Genomic DNA, 19,754 nt, shown 5'->3' on the forward strand with positions numbered 1-19,754 from the left:
GCTCCTATAATACTTAATCAATCGCGCTGTAATTTTTTGGATTGATAGCTCAATGTCTAAGGAAAGCATAGAAAAACAAATCGAACTGAAAATCTTTTTTGGAAAGTGAAAAAAATATATATTAACTTCGATGGAGATTGATCTGTTCAGACTTCACTGCTCGTAAGCGGCAAACTTTTTTGTTTTTCACGTTAGATGGGGGGTCAAAGCGAGAGAAATGTTGAGAAAGGATGGAAATTACTTTTAAAAGTGATGGCAACTCAAAATTTTTACTGGTTCTCGAATAACGGCGAGTTAACCTGTTAGCGCGGGACTCATGACTCAAATGTTTGTTCCGTAAAATTTGTACGGAACCCTTCAACGCTTGAAAACTCGTTATTGTACGGATGGTATTAAATGGTATTTTAATACAGGTAGTTGAAAATGAGGCTATACTCGTATAGTCCAAGATGGTTTACACTTTACAGTAATTAGGCTATCTTTTATAACAACTAAATAAAAAAATAGTTTGTAACACAATGATATGAAACATGAAAATATCAAAAGCTGGTTCACAATAAACCGAGAACGGAAACGGCAACGAGAACTAGAACGGAAATATTGTTAAAATAAATGTATTTAAAGGTAAGCATTCACAATTAACTATTCTGAATGCTCACATTTAAATACTGTACATTTATTTTAACATTATTTCCGTTCTATTTTCCGTTCCCGGTTTATTGTGAACCAGCCTATACTATAGAAAACTACACTTTCTATTGGTGTGCACGTTATAAATTATTGTTACAGAACAATCATTATTGTATTCTAGCCATGTTACAATATAAAATTATATAGGCCTATATGGTTTATAATAATTATCCTATATGTTATAGGAACGAGAATAACAAATTAAGAATTAATCAGATTTCTAATACTTGTACCGGTACCTAATGATAACTTACAAGACAGCAATAAATAATAACCATCATAATAATCCTGATAATCATAATCTTAATCATCCTAATGATTACGATAATGATGATGATAACAGTACTAATAATAATAATGATATAATAATAATAATAATAATAATAATAATAATAATAATAATCGCTGTAGAGTAACGGTTAGCACACCTGACTGTGAAACGATCGGCTTCCGGTTCGAATCTTGGTTGGGACAAGTTGAGACTGGTTCACAATAAACCGAGAACGGAAACGACAACGATAACGGAAATATTGTTAAAATAAATACATTTAAATGTGAGCATTCACAATTAACTTTCACGTTCCCGTTTCCGGGCTCCGGCAATCTTCTCGTTAATTGTGAATGTTCACATTTAAATATATTTATTTTAACATTATTTCTCGTTGTCGTTTCCGTTCCCGGTTTATTGTGAACCAGTCTTTACCTGGCTGAGGTTTCTCGCCTCAACCCATTGAGAGCAAATGCTGGGTAACTTTCGGCGCTGGACCCTGGACTCATTTCGCTGGCATTATCATCTCATTCAGACGCTAGATAGCTATAGCAGTTCATAAAGCGTCGTAAAGTAACTAGGTAATTTAATAATAATAATAATAATAATAATAATAATAATAATAATAATAATAACCCTCTTTTATTCTCTGTTGTTATGATAAAGCAAATATAAATGACACTCAGGAAGAAACGCAGAATAAATATGGGGGGGGGGGAAATGCCTCTTATTATTCGGTTGAGAAGCTTTTGTCATCCAGCCTGCTCTCAAAAAACTTGAAAGTTAGAATTTATAACACAGTTATATTACCGATTGTTCTGTATGGTTGTGAAATTTGGACTCTCACTTTGAGGAACAGAGGTTAAGGGTGTTCGAGAATAAGATTCTTAGGAAGATATTTGGGGCTAAGAGGGATGGAGAATGGAGGAAGTTGCACAACGTAGAACTGCACGCATTGTACTCTTCACCTGACATAATTAGGAATATTAAATTCAGAGGTTTGAAATGGGCAGAACATCTAGCATGTATGGGCGAATCCAGAAATGGATATAGAGTGTTAGTTGGATGGCCGGAGGGAAAGGACGTTTGGAGAGGCAGAGACGTAGATGGGAAGCTAATATAAAAATGGATATGATGGTAGAGACTGAATTAATCTTGCTCAGGATAGAGACCGATGGCGGGCTTATGTGAGAGCGGCAATGAACCTCCGGGTTCCTTAAAACGCATTTGTAAGTAATTATGATCAATTTGTGAAAGGATCTACTCTATTTCGTAAATCTGTCCATCTCCTTGCAAAAGTGTTTCCATTTCACATTCAGCATTTTATCAATTGGGAAACAAAAATATCTTTTATCAGAGCCTCTGGTCCTTTATAATAATATAAATAAGTATTATTTTATTTCGTCCTTACACAGCGCAATAATTACCCATGCTGATGAAGATGCCCTTGCATTACAACGAAACATCCAGATGTGAACGCGCAATATAATAATAATAATAATAATAATAATAATAATAATAATAATAATAATAATAATAATACAGTCGTGTGATATCCATTACTATAGCGTATACAAAACACTATCGAATGATTAAATATGGAATGTCAACAAAATGCTGATATCGAAAAAGTATATCATAGCTCCAACCATAACTTGTTATTGTTTTAGACTAGCTTAGGATTAGGTAACGGCTGAAAGTGCTGCATTATTTTGCTTCTCCGGAAAGGCAATAAATAGTTCATTAAAATAGTGTGACTTCTGTAAGAATGTCGACAATCATAATGTGCTGTATTATTTATTGCATACCACACTGCTGTGCCTTCTTAAATTACTTTATGAACATTAATATTTCAGAAAGAGTCACGAATTGCAGTGATGAGCGGCAATTAAGCCGGCAGTCAGTGTACGCATTTCATAACGATAAGTCGGCCGTGCGATAACAGGCCGGGACCCGGTATTCCTCGTTCCCGAGAGTGCCAATCTCGAGAATATGATTCTCGGAACTGGCGTTATCGGCCAGCTAGTCTCGCCTACGAGAACGAGCGGGAGTAAGAGGCTGTTTGCCCGACTCTAGTCCATACATACCATAAGAATTATAATGTATAATGAACATCAACCAGAAAGCCCTCATTTGCTAAAGAAACCCTAATTGGAGGTTATAGAGTGTCAGTACCTTGCTGGACACATTAAGGAGACTGATTAACCTTGGAACCGAAACACCAGTCTGTCAGACCTGAAGCGTTGAAGAATTATATAACTGTGGCAACTATGTTGGAGCTGCGCCTCCCCCTCCATAGTATCTTCATTTCAGAAATTTGTCTACAATGCACAGATGTTATTACAGTAGAATTCCTTTTAAATGGTACCAAAGGGACCAGGCTAGTTCCAGATACGAGATTTTGCCGGATAATTTAATAAATATTGGTATATACAAAAAAAAAAAAAAAAAGTTCATATTTTATAGTGCCACATGTGAAGCTTATTTCTCTATCACTTGCTCATAACTGAAAAAACATAAAAACTGTGTGGATTTTTCTTATTAAAACATATCACACAACACAAATAATACACTAATTCTAGGTACGAATATTCACTGAAAATGAAAGTTCGTGCTAACTTCCTAATGTGGCAAAACTGACGCACAGACTGTGACAATCTTGCAGATTATAATTTTTTTTTTGTTGTTTTTGCCCAGTCAAAAGTGCTGTTGTTTTAGTACTGCTGGGTATTTGGGTGCCGGTTACGAGGGATTTTACTGTGATTAGTTACTGAGCGATTGTTGCAAGTTACATATCGTTTTCTGAAATTGTGTGGTACCTCTGACCGGGTGTTTCTTATTATGCACTAAATCTATTACATATGTAAGACCGGATGTTTTGCATCATGTATACTTCATGGTTTTCTGAATTTTTCTTCAATTCTTTTCATTTCAATAGTATAATTTATTAATTAACTTATAGGGTATTTTTTCGGGACTATGGCAACATCAAATACTGGTAAATCATCAACAGTTTCGAAGAAAGAGAGAATTTATTTCAATGACGAGAACTTTAAAAAGAAGTTTTCACACTGGTGGTACATGTGTGAAGACGAGTGTGAGGAGGAATTTGATGATTTGGATGCCGATCCTGTCTTTTAATGTGTGAGGGAGAGAAAGAAAGAGGAGAAAGAATAGACGAAAATATACGGAAAGTGACAATATTGATGATGGAAACCCTGAAAATCTTCTAGAAAATGTACATGAGATTCCGATCAATAATATTTAACTTAATGAAGAAAATGAAATACTCCAGTCTTTCATTGGGAAAAGAGACAACGAGATTTCATTTGGCAGTCACATGAGCCTTTTCCAGCTCTGAAGAGAAAGACATGTTCGAAGTATCCATCCTTCAAGGGGAGGAAAATATCTTACAAATGCAAAAAGTGAAACAACTCTACTTGCTTAGAATGTAGCAGAAAACTGTGCATCACATGTGCAGTGACAAATGAATGAAGACTGTAAATGACTGAGCAAAGAAGTGATCAGTTACGATATACAGCATATAAGTATAATGAAACTAGCTTGAGACATGTGTAAGTTAAATTTTTTTGTGCATTTGTAACATAACATACAACTGTAACGCTCTATATTTTCGCTTGTCAATGTTTGTTTGTTTCCACTGCCTATTAACTTATATTTATTTTTCTCTTTTTCAGTATTGCTTTAGCCTGAAGTTGTAATTTTATGACAGTAAATATTTTAATTCTTTCAATACATAATTTCTGTATGGCAATAAATGTCAATAAATTACATATAGTATCAAATACAACAAAAATAATGCAATAAAACCATGCAAACATGCGATTAAATCATATTAGGTCTCTCAGACCAGATGTTTATAATTATGTACTACTGATCGATGTTTCGGTTTAAGGGTTAATAAATTGATTGACTGACTGAAAATAAACTAGTAAAAAATTTTTGTTAATACTGGAAATCGTGTTCATTAAGAGTTACAAAACATAAAGTCGTTTAACAATTACTTTTCGGTTATTTGTAGGATATAAAAATTTGGACCCCGATTGTGGTGGTAGTGATGAGATCATTTTTATGTTTATTTTAGTAGGTTATTTTATGACGTTTTATCAACATCTTAGGTTATTTAGCATCTGAATGAGCATTTGCTCATATTGGGTTGAGGGAAAACCCCGGAAAAAACCTCAACCAGGTAACTTGCCCTGACCGGGAATCGAACCCAGGTCACCTGGTTTTGCGGCCAGACGTGCTGTTACTCCACAGGTGTGGACATGAGATGATGATGATGATGCACAAGTTGTTTGGTACCTGTATGGGCTTCACAACAGAAGGCCGATTAGCCTGGTCACTGGAAGTCCTGTTCAGTTGATTGACCAGTGAGCTGAGGGCATTCCTTGTGCTCTCCCTCAACTGCCTCTTCTCAGCTGATGATGGTGGACTTATCGACATAGAACTTGATCGCCTCCTTCGTTGCTTCGGCCCCCTCTTTGGAGAACGTGATCTACTTCTGTCCCTTGAATACGGAGATCTCGATCTCTTATATCTCCTGCGGTGGGGGGATCTTGATTCCGATCTCTTCCTTAATGGACTTTTTGACCTTGACTTATGCTTTGGGGATAGTGATCTAGATGCTGACCTTTTATACCTTCTTTGCCTTCCTGGCGACCTTGATGGGGACCTCCTTCTCTGTTTGACTGTGGTCCGATGTCTTACTGGACTTCTTGATCTCACCCTGTATTGTGCTAACGAACTGGACTGACTGTTGGCAGGGGACAGATCACCATAATCCACAACACCGCGTAACGTTAATGGACTGCTGCTTGAAGATGTGAATCCTGCAACTTCTTTTGACTCCATGCTTCCCCTCACAATAGAGGATGTCTCCAGTCTTCTAGAAACATTATCATGCATACTGCAGTCAGCATCTGTTGAAGGAAAAGGTGACTCAGCTTTATTACCTCCTACCACCACAATACTGCGCAAAGCAAGCCTGGATTGCACGTGTGTGTCAGAGGATGGGTCACACTTCTCGATCACATTTAACTCCTTGATGCATTCTGAAATAGTTTCGGTACATTTGCTCTTGGCCATCTCACACTCAGTTTGAGCATTATCACTAACATTGTTGATTTTGGAAAGTGGGAATGGTGATGGCTCTCGCTTTATTGCTGGATCAATGATTTCTGTCTGTAAATTTTCCAAAGGTGAAACACTAGCCAGGGCACTGCTTTGAAGCACATGAGGGAGCCGAGGGTCTGTCAAAGGTAGAATCACTGTTTCTCTCCCAGACAGAGATGATGCTGACGAGTTTCTCCTGGATTTTACTACATTCTCTGCAGGAAGTTCATCTGTTAGTGCAATGCCAGCTACAGGCTCTTCATCTCCTAAGAACGGAATCACCTCTTTCTTGACAAGACCTGAAATGTCAATATGTGTTTCGTTATTTACAACTCTCTTTCTCTTCTTTCCTCCTCGCTTTCGATATTTTCTCTTCGTCTTCCCTCTCCTTTTTTTTGATTTCTTCTGTGGTCCTTCAGTTTTTGCCTGTACCGTGCTTGCTTTCTCTCCCTGCAGCTTCTTTTGCTGCAGAACACCAATGACTGTTTTTGCAATAAAAGTGGTGATGCTTGCAGTAGTATCAACCTCAGGGGCAGAATATACCCTATTGTTCCTATCCGACGTCCCAGCAGCATTTCCATCAGAATTCTCGACGCAGGTGTCTTCCAAGAGTTCAATTGGAATGGCTTCGAGCTGGTTGAGGTAGCTGTCAATCTCTTCATCGAGATCGAAGTCCCCAACAGAATCATCCTGTTCTCCCTCCTCCTGTTCTTCATTCTCGTAGATTGGGGCTTCTTTCACAGTCTTTGTCATATTTCATGCATTTCATTTTCTGTAAATAAAGAAAAAATATTGTCATACACTTTTATTTGTTGAATACCAGTTAATGACAATTAGTAAAGAACAAATTTACAAGTAGTTTCTTTGTATTACATAAATAAAATATCTAAGGCATATAACATGAAAATACCCAACATATATAAACATACATAAATAACAACATAAAATTATGGCTTTCAAAGGAAAAGTGTATTATTCAGCGTGCGCACACACACACACACACACACACACACACACACACACACACACCCTCCCCCACTCTCTCTCTCTTTCCCCCTCCTATGTCTCCCTGGGATCTATGCAACTCTACCAGACAGATAATATCGTGAAAAATCCGGCACCACATCTGCTGAATCCCCTGGTCGACCTGAAACTATTAAAGATGATAGATGAAGTTGAAATTAATGAAGGCGAAATGAGTCCGAGGCCCAACGCCGAACATTACCCAGCAATTCTGCTTCAAGTGGTTGAGGGGGAAAACCTCGGAAGAAACCCCAACCAGGATTTGAACTCAGGCCACTTATTTCACGCTTGGACAAACAGTTACTCCAAACTAGTGAAATATGTCATGGGCAAAACATAACACTGAACGTTTGGGGTAAAAATATAATTTTATGCCATCCTAACATTATAAACTGGTTATTACTATATCGAAAATTGTGCGTAATTGACTTATTATAGAATGCGTGCTGATAAAAGCAATGATATATTTGCTATGACATAATACCGGAACGCTTGGCATTTTGGTTATCACTTCTACGCACAACGTAACAAGAAATGAAATGCAGGACAGAAGGTAACATAACCGGTATCATTTATTTCCAATCTTTAACAATTTTGTATGACTTTTGTAATATCACATAAAACAGTTCTGTGGTTCAGAGAAACTATATTAACAAAATAAAGGAACATTTGTAACATAACCTGCAAGGAACTTTTTACTCAATGCCAGGCGCAACTAATCAATATGAACTTATGAAAATAGTCAGCTATGGATCCCGAATTGAATTTCTTTCATAACTTCTTTCCTACAATTTATAATGCTAAGATGCTATAAACTGTTGTATCCAACTAGTGGATAATCTTATTATGAGACTCGTGAAAATTGTCGCACTCACTATTGTTCATGCGACAAACATTTACTCATGCCACAATTATCAAGATTATCATCTTGTTGCATAAATAACTATAAGTAGAGCCCAGATGTTAGGCAAAATGTCTTTTTTTAAACAGAGTGTATGTATGAAAGACCTATTAGAGATAAACACGTTTCCACACATTTGGGGATGATAGGTAGGCTGGCCAGATTTTTTATGGTCCAGCAGGGGTCATCGGTAATTTCAAGAAAAACCACAAATGCTTATCTAGTCACTCTCCATTGAAATGTTGCAGAAAATACATGTAACAGTAGATACAATGATAGAATTTTGCACACTAAATGTGTAGAGTATCTTAACTTCTTGAAATAGAGGCATAAACACACGTAACTGCTATACATAATTATAGCCACAATAATTAAATTTCAGTACTGAGGCATACATGGAAGTCTTTTACAAAATATTGTACACACTGAACTCTAACACACACATTTTACAAGTACTTGTCTGAAGAAAATATCTTTTTAATGATCTGTTTATTCCCATACAGCTTCACACTAAGTACTTCACATGAGAAATGAAATTTTATTTTCATTTGTAACAAAGCTTTAACTGTTTCAATTCTCATTCCTGACTTTTCATCAGTCCAGATTGAGTTCATCGTGGAGAAAAGTCTTTCAACTGATGAATTACTGACTGAAAGACAAATGATTAATGAGACTATTTTGAGAAGATTTTCAAATGGAATGGAATTCTTTTTTGAATTCTTCAAAAACATCATACCACTATTCATCTCTTGGTTTGTCAGAAACACTTCATTTTTTTAACTACTTAAAAATGGACGCAGTTCTAACGCTTCCGTGCAACGCGAATGAAGACTAAGATGCTATGTTCTTCTCAAAGAGTGCAGAATATCTCATACTGTACTCGCTGGTTCTTCTGTCTCATACTTAGAACTGTTCAGAAATGTGCATGAATCATAGCAGTTTCATTACGATACTTAAATATTTACATGTAAAATGTTATTGAAACAAAATCGAAACTTTTGGGGACAAAATTAATTTCTGGGGACAAAAACGGGAACATTTTCTCCCTGGGGACAGCAACTCAAAACTGATCAGCCTAACGATAGGCCCAATTTTTATTTTGCCTTTTTTGCCTATTTTAGCTCCCATTGCCTATTTGAAGGTTAAATGCCTTTTTTTTTTAGCCTTTTTACGTCGTTATTGTACATTTTCTATATTTTAATGCATTTAAAATAAACTGCACATAAATTATATCAACAAAACAAAAAAGGGCGGCTGTACAAATTAAAAATATATATCCACCTCACACAAATATTTGCCGAGAATCTTATTCTCCAGCAATCCATATGTTTCCAAAAAGTCGTGAACTTTTTCCCCTACCAATTTCATCTTTTATGTCACTTAACAAAGATGTTTGAACAGTATAACCCTCAGTGCTCAGGTCACTTCGGGATTTACCAGTGAAAGAAAGAGGATGAGGGAAGTATTAAAAGCAAGTCTCCAGGTCCCAATACTGTTGTTGCTTGCACGCACAAGTCACACGTACTTTGAAATCTCTAACCCCTTCTCACACTCCTCTTTCTGAGACAATACACAGTCGGTTTTTTCCGATCTTTGAAAAAAGTAGAGACAGTCCTTCTGAAATAAGTTGTTTTAAGTTTGCTCCAATCACTTCAGTAGAAGGAGAAAGATCTTTTTCCACCATGAAAAATGTTCTCTCTGACAGGTGGCTCACTATGACAGTTGACCACTTAGAAAAGCATCTTGTTGTGACATGTAACCAAAGAAAGTGAGTACCATATGGGATAGTTTATTAAGTATTTGTCTATTTTTGTCTGTTTCCATGAATAATAAATGCCTATTTCACTGCCTATTTTTAATATTTTTAGTGCCTACATGTCTGCCTATTTTAACCAAAATAAAAGCCAAAACATCAGGGCTCTAATTATAAGAATAATATCCATGCTAAATCAAACCAATCTTAAAACTAGAAAATATTTAAAAGAATGTAACAGACCAATATTGCAATCTACTTTCAAAAACCACAATATATCACTTATTTGTAGAGAAAATCTTCATGACTTCCCTTGTTCCTTGCAAACAATAAACAAATAAACATTTGCTTTTTTTTTCTTTTCTCCCACACCTGCACAATCACTGAAAATTGTCATATATTCTACATGTGGATTATGATTTCTATTGAACGACCTAGTCTTTGTTTTAAGGCATTATGAAATTTCAGGGAATCTAGTTGGTCTGCCAAGTCAATTAATCTAAGGTTTTTCTTCCAAAGTGCGCGCTGATAACATCAATTTTAATAAACAAATTTAAGGTACTCATATTTGTTAACTAAAATACGAAAGCCATCTTCAAGCATTATCTCGCACAACACAATAGTTAGCATTAGATATAATTAAATATTGACACATATACATTGTAAGTGAACATTCAAGAAAATGAACCTGAAAGTAGTTACAATCATAAAGAATCGGAACCAGAAATAAAAGTAAGGCAGAAGATGATTACACCACCAAGATTAAGTGAAGGAAAACTTGTTTTCCTCACTAGAACAAGAGTGAGCGAGGATGTTGTTTCTGTCTCTTTTGCTCACCGTCACTCCTCAGCTTCTAACCTGGCTGATTGCTACTGCTACCAGTCCTATACGTTGAGAATTTAGAATTTCGTTTACCAACAACTTCCACACTGTCATAAGATCCACCCAGTTCCAATAAGAAGTATGTGGGTCCACTCTGGCGAGTCAACAATAAGGCTCCGGCAAACAATTAGAGCGATTCTCTGAAGCAAATTAATCTTGTTCCTATGACAGAGCTAGATTACTTCCACGCTTATTTTAAACAGTTTATGGTTTCTAAAATTTTTGGTTATAGCACAAACTTGCTACAATCTTAAGGAGTTAGGTACATCTTACAGCAGTAAAATTTTGGAAATATTCAACATTTTTTTCTCCATTACTGTATCTTGTACAATAATGAAAATTAGTATGTATAAAACATTGTCCTTCTGCTATATGAAAAAAATATATATATTTTTACGATTTAAAAAAAATTATTTACATTTTTTTTAAATCCATTTCACTGTGCAGTGATGAGGCATTTCCCACATAACTCAGAAACTATCCAACATTCTGAATGAAATTTTTTGTGTGCATTTATGCATGTCATATCTATAATATGATGCAAGATCACTCTTCTCTACCTTTGAAAGATTGCCTGATAAAAAACAAATTCTTAAAAAAAAAAGGTCAAATATCAGTATTTTCTTCTAACACAAAATAAAAAAAAAAATTATTTATTAAAGAATGTAGTTGAAAGAGCATGATATTGTAAACATGAGTTTCAGCAATAAAATAAAAGAGAAAGAACATGAAAAGTTAACGAGTTATGAGGGAAACGCTTCATCACTGCACAATGAAGTGGCACCATTGTGAATTTTGACAAAAAAAAAACGTAAACAATTTTTTTTTAAATCGTAAAAATATTTTTTTGATATAGCAGAAGGACATTGCCTTACACATACCAATTTTCATTATTGTACAATATATAGCAATGGAGAAAGAAAATGTTGAATATTTACAAAAATTTTACTGCTGTAAGCTATACCTAACCCCTTAAGGAGCCGCTCCTATTCAACCCCTAAATAACATCTCAGATATATGAATTCACACAATGAGTCAAAGTCGTTCAATTACAGACAATTAAAATGAAGTTAAATGTTTAAAAACTGCATGTTTTGATACGTGATTCCTAAACTATTATACTCGGAGTAATGCATACAGAAATACATAAAAACAACAAAAATGAACTTCACTGTTCAATCAAATTTCAGTCTAACTTCATTCAACCAGCTCATGAATTTTCTCTGTAGATCTTATTTTCTTTAAAATGTCAGGAATTTTAGCAAGTACGAAGGAAATACTATAACTGAAATGATGAAAACTGTACTTCACTAAATAGTTACTCCTTTTATCGACCCTACAACAAAGCAACTCCTCTCTTTAGATCACCGCATTTGAATTTAAAAAATACCAAACTGCTTAGTGAGCATGGCAAAAAAATTTGTGATTCAACCAATCGTATTGAGGCCTCTTCTATTCGCAGTCTTCATAAATGATATATCTAATACTCTAAAACACAGTAAATACATGCTTTATGCTGATGATGCCATTATATATGCACAATTGCGACCTGAAACTCTAAATGACACAATAGACCAATTGAACAGTGACTTGAACTCAATATAAGCATGGTCTACAAAATTCGACTTAACTTTAAATCCAAATAAGTCACAGGAAATTCTAATCAGGCAACGACAACTCTCATGTATTTCAAAATCCGCTATTATAAATTCTGTAAAATTAAATGAAACTATAATCCAATTCAGTCCCTCTGTTAAATATCCAGGTGTGTACATGGACGAGACCCTCAAGTGGAATGTCCAAGTCACACACACATGCAAGACCGTCTTCTCCATCCTTCATTCATTAAATTGCCTGAAAAATTTTCTACCCTTTCAATTAAAAAGAATTCTCATACAAATATTGGTGCTGCCACATTTTGACTATTGTGACATTCTACTAACAGATTTAAATTCTAACTTAGCCCAAAGATTGCAGCGCGTTCATAATGCCTGCATATGTTTCATTTGCAACATCCACAAATACGACCACATTACACCTTCCCTTGAAATGCTCCAATGGGTAAGATTACAGGACCGAAGATAATATCCATTCACTAATTTTCCTGTATCACATCATCCATACTTCTTCGCCTAACTATCTCTCGGTGCATTTGAATTTCTTGTCCTCTTATCACAGCCTGGGTACTCGTTCTAAAAGTGACCCTTTATTATCAATGCCTTGCCATAAAACAGCTCACTATTCTTCCTCTTTCACTGTATCAGCAATTCGTTTCTGGAACTTCCTACCCAGCTCCCTCAGGGACTGTCGAATGATAATGCAATTTAAAAGTAAATTGTTTAAACACGTGACCAACATTCATGTTCAATTCTCCTTTGTGTGTGTGTGTGTGTGTGTGTGTGTGTCTGTATGTATGTATGTATGCATGTATGTGTGTTTATAAGTTATATAACTTCTTATGTATATACACAGAGTGTTTCCAGGCTGGTGTTACAAACTTTCAGGGACGATGGTGAAGGGCACATGTATCAATTTGAGATAAGGAACCCTGGTCCGGTAATAATTGAGTCGAAAGTTATAAGCAAAAATAGTTATGTGGAAATGGAATTGTAATTTGGCACCACGTACCCTACTTCCCTTAACATTTGGAACAGTCGTGGAAAGATGATATGGGCCGGATGTCTCCTATGTGGGTACTTGGCCCAATACAATCTGTGAGCTTGTCTACTGTTCCTATTGGCTCATCCGTATTCGAAAATCAGGTCTGCTTATTCCGCTCTCGTGTACTCCTCCATTTCACTAGGGCTGATCGACTGGACACTGCAACTTGTACACATACATTGCTATCTACAGACGTGCATATCAGGACCGATCATGTCCGTTACACATTACGCTATCTGCATTGTTTTAGTGTAGTTTCCTGTCCCCGCCCCTCAGACAGCGCACTGAATGTAATACTGTAAGTAGACAACGTAAACAACGTCAGATGAATACAGTATGTGTAAGATGTACAGATAAATACACATAAATAAGGTTTACAGAGGAATAAAATTATTTCATTTCCACACAGCTATTTTTGGAGAAAATCTTAGAACACGGACTACACCTGCAGAGCAGAGTCAGCATTTGTCAAATGCCCATCATGTTTTCGAAAAGGCATTTTTCAGTGCCCGACGCCCCAGAAGGCTATAAGATATAGGTTATGTCTCACAATATCACAGTATTGTTCTATGAAATTCGAATACTCACATATAAAACTTCTTCCCTTTCTCCTGAGAACGTATAAAAAGTTATACTGGATAGTATCACAGTAAGCTTAACTACAATATAACAGTAAAATGTAACATAAAGCACGAACTATGTGGTTCACAGTGGCATTAACGATTTACTTAGTTTTGATTTGAACTGCACATAATCATACTGCTTTCGTAAACATAAAAATATATTGCAACGTAATCAACTCTGCGGCCATAAACAGAAGTGTCATTCTAGTCTTGTCTGTTGACATCAACATAACCTCAAAAGTTGAAAAACTTGTCCGCCACTCCATCTGTTGTTATATATAGCTCGCTCAGCACACTATGAGTACAGTAACCTTTCTTTAATAAAACTATATTACTTCCTGCATCACAGTAAATCGGCAACATTTCAAAGCCCTGAGAATAATATCTTTATGTTGCACTGACTATAATATTTATACACGAATATAAGTATACAAATTCCCTATACTTTCAGAGATGTCAGATTTAGTAAGTCTATGGTCAGATAGTGCCAAATGCTGTCAATGGCGTTACCGCCATCTAGCTCGTTCGTTATAGTGGCACAGAGATCATACGACGTACATACTTAAAAATATCACAATAAGAAACAATGAAATATTATATATTTTAAAATCATACTGTATGTCTAAATATAGGTTACTATATATTTGTAATTCAACTACATACCTACTAAGAAACACAGGAATTATTTAAATAAATAAACAAACAAAATTAAAAATAAAAGAGAATCTTGTTTGGCGGGTATTACACTATCGAAGCTTTTTAACAAAAAAATATAAATAATTATGATAAAGTGTTTTATCGAAGATCTGTGATAAAAAGTAGGATTTGGAGTATATTACACTATGTATTTTTTTATCAGAGATAACATGAAATTAAGGAATACGTACCTACCATCAGCCTCCATTTATAGTAAAAATAAAATAAAATAAATTATTTTTTATCACAGAAACGCAGAAATGATTGAAGAAGCTACAGTTAGTTCAAAATATTAAGTACAATATGCATTTTGCTGAAAAAAGAAACAGAAAAGGAAACGCCTATGAGTTAAGGGAAGAGGATACTAGAATGGGAATTTGAAATTTCTTGTTTTTTCATTGAAACTTACAATGTTTTGTGTGCTGAACAAATTTAGCAGTTGGCCCCCCCATTTGTAACTATTTACAAAAATTGATATAACTCAGTCATTTTTTTTTCAGTTGATTTTTAATATGCTGTACGGAAACATTATAACGGATTTTAGTTTTCAAGTCCACTCCTTTGCTTATTATGAATTATTTTCACATTCAATTTAAATATCAAAATTCTAGTGAAGTCAAATCATTTTAAGTATAAGGCGGAGTTATGGGTGGGGGGGCCACTGCCCCCCAAACTTGTCTGAACTCTTTTTTTTTTTTTTCTATTAATGTTAGAAAATATTGAATTCAAAAGATCTATTTTGCTTTTGTTTATGATTAAGTTTCTGTGCTTAAATTTATGAATTAATGTCTTCAGATCACGTGTCCGGGCTATAATATTTATTTTAAATTTCTGAATGTATAAGAATTTCTATACCGGTATTATCGCCGCGCTCTCATGGTTAACATGTCGGCATCATACAATAACGTGCGGTGTGCTTTTAAAACATAATTTTGTAGGTTTCACTCTAAGCGTCACGTTGTCACGTCTATTTCCTCGATAAGAATAAGCACTAGTTTGTTATATTGTTAAATGGCTATTATCATTATTATTATTATTATTATTATTTCATATACGAGTACGTTGACATTCTTAACTCCTAATAATAACTCTTTAATAATAATTTTTAATCACATACCTTAATGTTCGTCCTCAGCACAAGACATTGCAACCTCGGTTTTAGTCCACGTGGATTAGACAAGTAGCTGTCATTTAATAATGAAAGCAGCTTATAGGTTGCAATATTGGAATAGAGGTGAATGATTGGAGCGGCTACATAAGAAATTGAAAACAATAATGCAATTAAATTTCAAAGACCTGCCGAATGTTAACCATGACAGCGCGGCGATAATACCTCATTTGAGAAATGGAAGCACTATAATGTTTCTTTTGTAACAGCCTGTACCAGAGCCTTCTTTAGTTACAAGTCGGGGCCATACGTCGGCAACACTGTAATTAACTGTCACCCGGAGGCTGACCGTACAGTACACGTGTTTGTGCTAATGCCGATTTCCAATGTAAATTAATGTTACAATATAAGTGTGTGTCGATGGAATTATGTTTGCGGTCGTACCAAACGTTAATTGTTGATATATTATAAACTAAATGCGTGTTGGTGATAAAAAAAAACAAGAAATAAGTGAAAATAAAATGGTTGTAGTCTTTGGGAATTTTTACGGTTATGGATGACAAAGTAATTGACTATTCTATTAAATATTGTATAACCACATTTTTATACTCTTATTTGTGGTTTGTGTGTATCAGAATTCTAGTCAAATTGTTGGGTCTCGCCTGCTATATCAATAAAGTTACGCCGTTGGTTTTCAAAGTCATTGTAAACAGCTGTTTTGTGATCCCATAAATGTTGCAGTTTTGTTGAAGATTCGGAATGCCTGCTATACGTCAGAACTATCTATAATTTGTAGATGCATATAATCACTTTGTTGGTTTGGTCAATGTTACTTATGTCCCGCCCACTATAGAGACATAGGCCAATTTTACACATATTTAGTATAACTTGTTGCTTCTTTCACAGGTTAGATTTGGTTAGTTTAGGTTTTTGTTATAGCCTACCTTGCATATACGATTATAGCGCAACATTGGCGTGATAAAAGTGAAATATTCGTTCAGTGGGCGTTGGATACTCTACATTCACCCTGTAGTTATATTTATTTAAAATTATATTTTAAAAAGTTTATAACAAATAATTTAGGATAACAGTATTGTTATGGTGACTGACCAGGTTCAAACTAAAACTGACTTCCTGGACATCTGAAATATTTATAGAAAAGCACGACATAATCACATGAAATTAAAATGCATTTGATATCCTACACCTTTCATGTCAGAGGTGAAACAACATTAAGCGGCGAAACATTGTCAATTTACTAGCCACATAATGGTTAATTGATTGGAATAGGGTATTGCGAAAGTACGTCATTAGTTTGTTTATTTTTGGTACAAGTAACATTTCTTTAAGTATTTATTTATTTTCCCTTGTACCATCAATAAAAAAACAAGTATGTATTTATTTATTTATTTTTTAATTATAAGTGTAGTTGCTACGACACATAGGCACACAGCACTTTCTAGGCATCTGAAATATTTGTAGAAAAACACGATAGATAATCGCATAAGTTAATATTAAAATATATCCTAAACCTTTCACAGATGAAACACCATTAAGTCGCAAAACATTGACAATTTGCTAGCCACAAATTTGTTAACTGAATGGAACTTAAGAATACTGCGTAGGAACTTACGTCTTTGTTGCATTATTGATTTTATTATTTTCGGTGCAAGGAATATCTTTTTTATTTATTTATTTATTTATTTATTTATTTACCTCCGTACTATCAATAAAAACATGTTTTTTTGTAATTATTCTAAGTGGCATCCTTTGTATGTAAGTAGCCTACTTACGCCGTATTCTGAAGTATAGTTAATTGATAGCAATAAAACACTATTTTCGAACCCGTAATAATTTACATCACTACTCTGAATCTTGATCTTACCTTTGTGCATGAAGTAATATTGAAAAAATACGCGTTACGTGTAACGAAAGCAATGAGCAAACACAATATCACTTAAAAATCACCCGCCTCCACTCTGCGTTGCCAAACCTACCCATGCCCCGGCTTGTAACTAAAAAAGGCTCTGCCTGTACGCATGTGTTAGAAGTCTGCAGGTGTTCAGGCCGCCATTTAGAGATGTATGAATAACATACTGCACAACAATGCAGAAAAAAGAAAAGTGATCCCGATATAATTAAACTTAAAGACGAGATTAAATAAAATATAACAAGAGAAATAGAAATAAAATAATACAAGCAATATAAAAAGAAGATACAGTAGTATTAACAAAATTTGTGACCGAATGAGCAGCGCTCAGATATAATATTAAAATAAGAAAATAATAATAATAATAATAATAATAATAATAATAATAAATAAGTAAAATAAAATATGAACTAAAATATAATTACAGCGGCAATGGAATTATATAATATAATATTAACACTAGAGAAGAATAATATCGCACGTGAAAAGTAGGACTAATATATATTTCAAAATTATAGAATACAAATATAATATAGGTTGATTAATACATACACATAGGCTATAAATTTATTTAATCAAATTGAAGATATTAACACGTTTCTAATTTTCTTGTTATATGTTAGTGGATTACATGTTAGAAGTTCTGGGTGTAATTTAGTTAAAGCATTGTACAACCGAGGGCCAAAATTTATGCTATGCTTTAGACCAGCAGATGTGAGACATTTAGGTTCTACTAATGTTGAATTAATATTTCGTCTTGTGTCATAATTGTGTGTCTATAATACAAACTTATTACGATTTTTATGATAAAATTTTAGCAGCGTATACTTGTAAATTTGTTCAATATTAAATACATTAAATTCAGAATAAATTAATTTAGTTGGATAATCGAAACGTTTCTTCAAACAAATTTTATTTATTCGTTTTTGTAGTAAATTTAACAGACTAAGATTAATTTTTGTACTTCCACCCCAAACAATTATACCATATTGAATGATAGACTGAATAATGGCCAAATAAACTTTTCGTAGAACTCTAATGGGTAAATAGCATCGAAGATTAACGAATTTATAAATTGTTTTACGAAGCCTCTTACAAAGATAAGTAATGTGATGAGGCCATTTTAAATTCTGATCAATAATGATACCCAGATATTTGACATACGTGGCTTCTTTCAATGGTGGACATTTACAACTTTTGGGTCTAAACAATTTTCACTGTATATTATTAGTCTATATTTATCGCTAAATTTTAAATTTTGAACACTGGCAGCTGTTAACGAAAAAGGAACTAAAGTTGATTTAGATATATTTAAAGAAAGGAAGTTGGAATTAAGCCATTTTTTAACAATGTTAGCACCTATATTAGCATTTCTATATGCTTCCTGCCAAGAAAAACCACTGAAAATAACTACTGTATCATCCGCATACGAATATATAGATCCATTAAATTTTTCTAAATTTATATTTAGCAGATCATTAACATATATTAGAAATAAAATAGGTCCCAAAATTGTACCTTGCGGTACACCTATATCAATATATTTGTATTCACTAAATTGATCTTCAATTTTGGTCATTTGCCTTCTGTTACTAAAATATGATTGGAATAATTTTAAAACTATACCTCTAACTCCAATAGTATGTAGTTTGTCCAAAAGTAAATTATGATTGATAGTGTCAAAAGCTTTCCGTAGATCCAAGAAAATACCCAAACATTTGTTTCCGATATCTAGTTCATTGATAATTTTTCCAGTAACATTAATAAGAGCATCATCAGTAGAAACATTATTGCGGAAACCAAACTGATTTTTAGAGAGGATTTTATGTTTTTCTAAATAATTTATTAATCTATTCTTTAAACATTTTTCAAGCAATTTGGAAAATGTTGGAAGTAAATATATAGGTATATAGTTATTTAAATTATTTTTATCTCCAGATTTGTATATTGGAATCACTATGGCACATTTCAAAACATCTGGAATATACCTTGCACAAAACATAAGTTAAAAATATGAACCATGGGTTTTATTATATATTTGATAATAATTTTGAAAGTATTATTCTTAATTCCATCTATACCA

At 34.1% G+C, this 19,754-nt stretch overlaps 1 protein-coding gene across 4 annotated transcripts in view; it reads right to left on the reverse strand.

Moving 5' to 3' along the window:
• LOC138694346 (uncharacterized) overlaps nt 1-19,754 on the reverse strand; it is a 233,884-nt gene that overhangs the window by 53,689 nt on the left and 160,441 nt on the right. For 2 of the 4 annotated variants that reach the window (XM_069817975.1, XM_069817978.1), the window contains exon 2: nt 5,285-6,866. In XM_069817975.1, the coding sequence (XP_069674076.1) occupies nt 5,285-6,847 (1,563 nt within the window). In that variant the 5' untranslated portion in view covers nt 6,848-6,866. Of the gene's footprint in view, nt 1-5,284; nt 6,867-13,281; nt 13,611-13,902; nt 14,437-19,754 lie in introns of those variants that run through there. The other 2 variants (XM_069817977.1, XM_069817976.1) reach the window with 2 other exon arrangements.

Source organism: Periplaneta americana, chromosome 2 (assembly GCF_040183065.1).
Source record: "Periplaneta americana isolate PAMFEO1 chromosome 2, P.americana_PAMFEO1_priV1, whole genome shotgun sequence".
Classification (NCBI taxonomy): Eukaryota; Metazoa; Arthropoda; class Insecta; order Blattodea; family Blattidae; genus Periplaneta; species Periplaneta americana.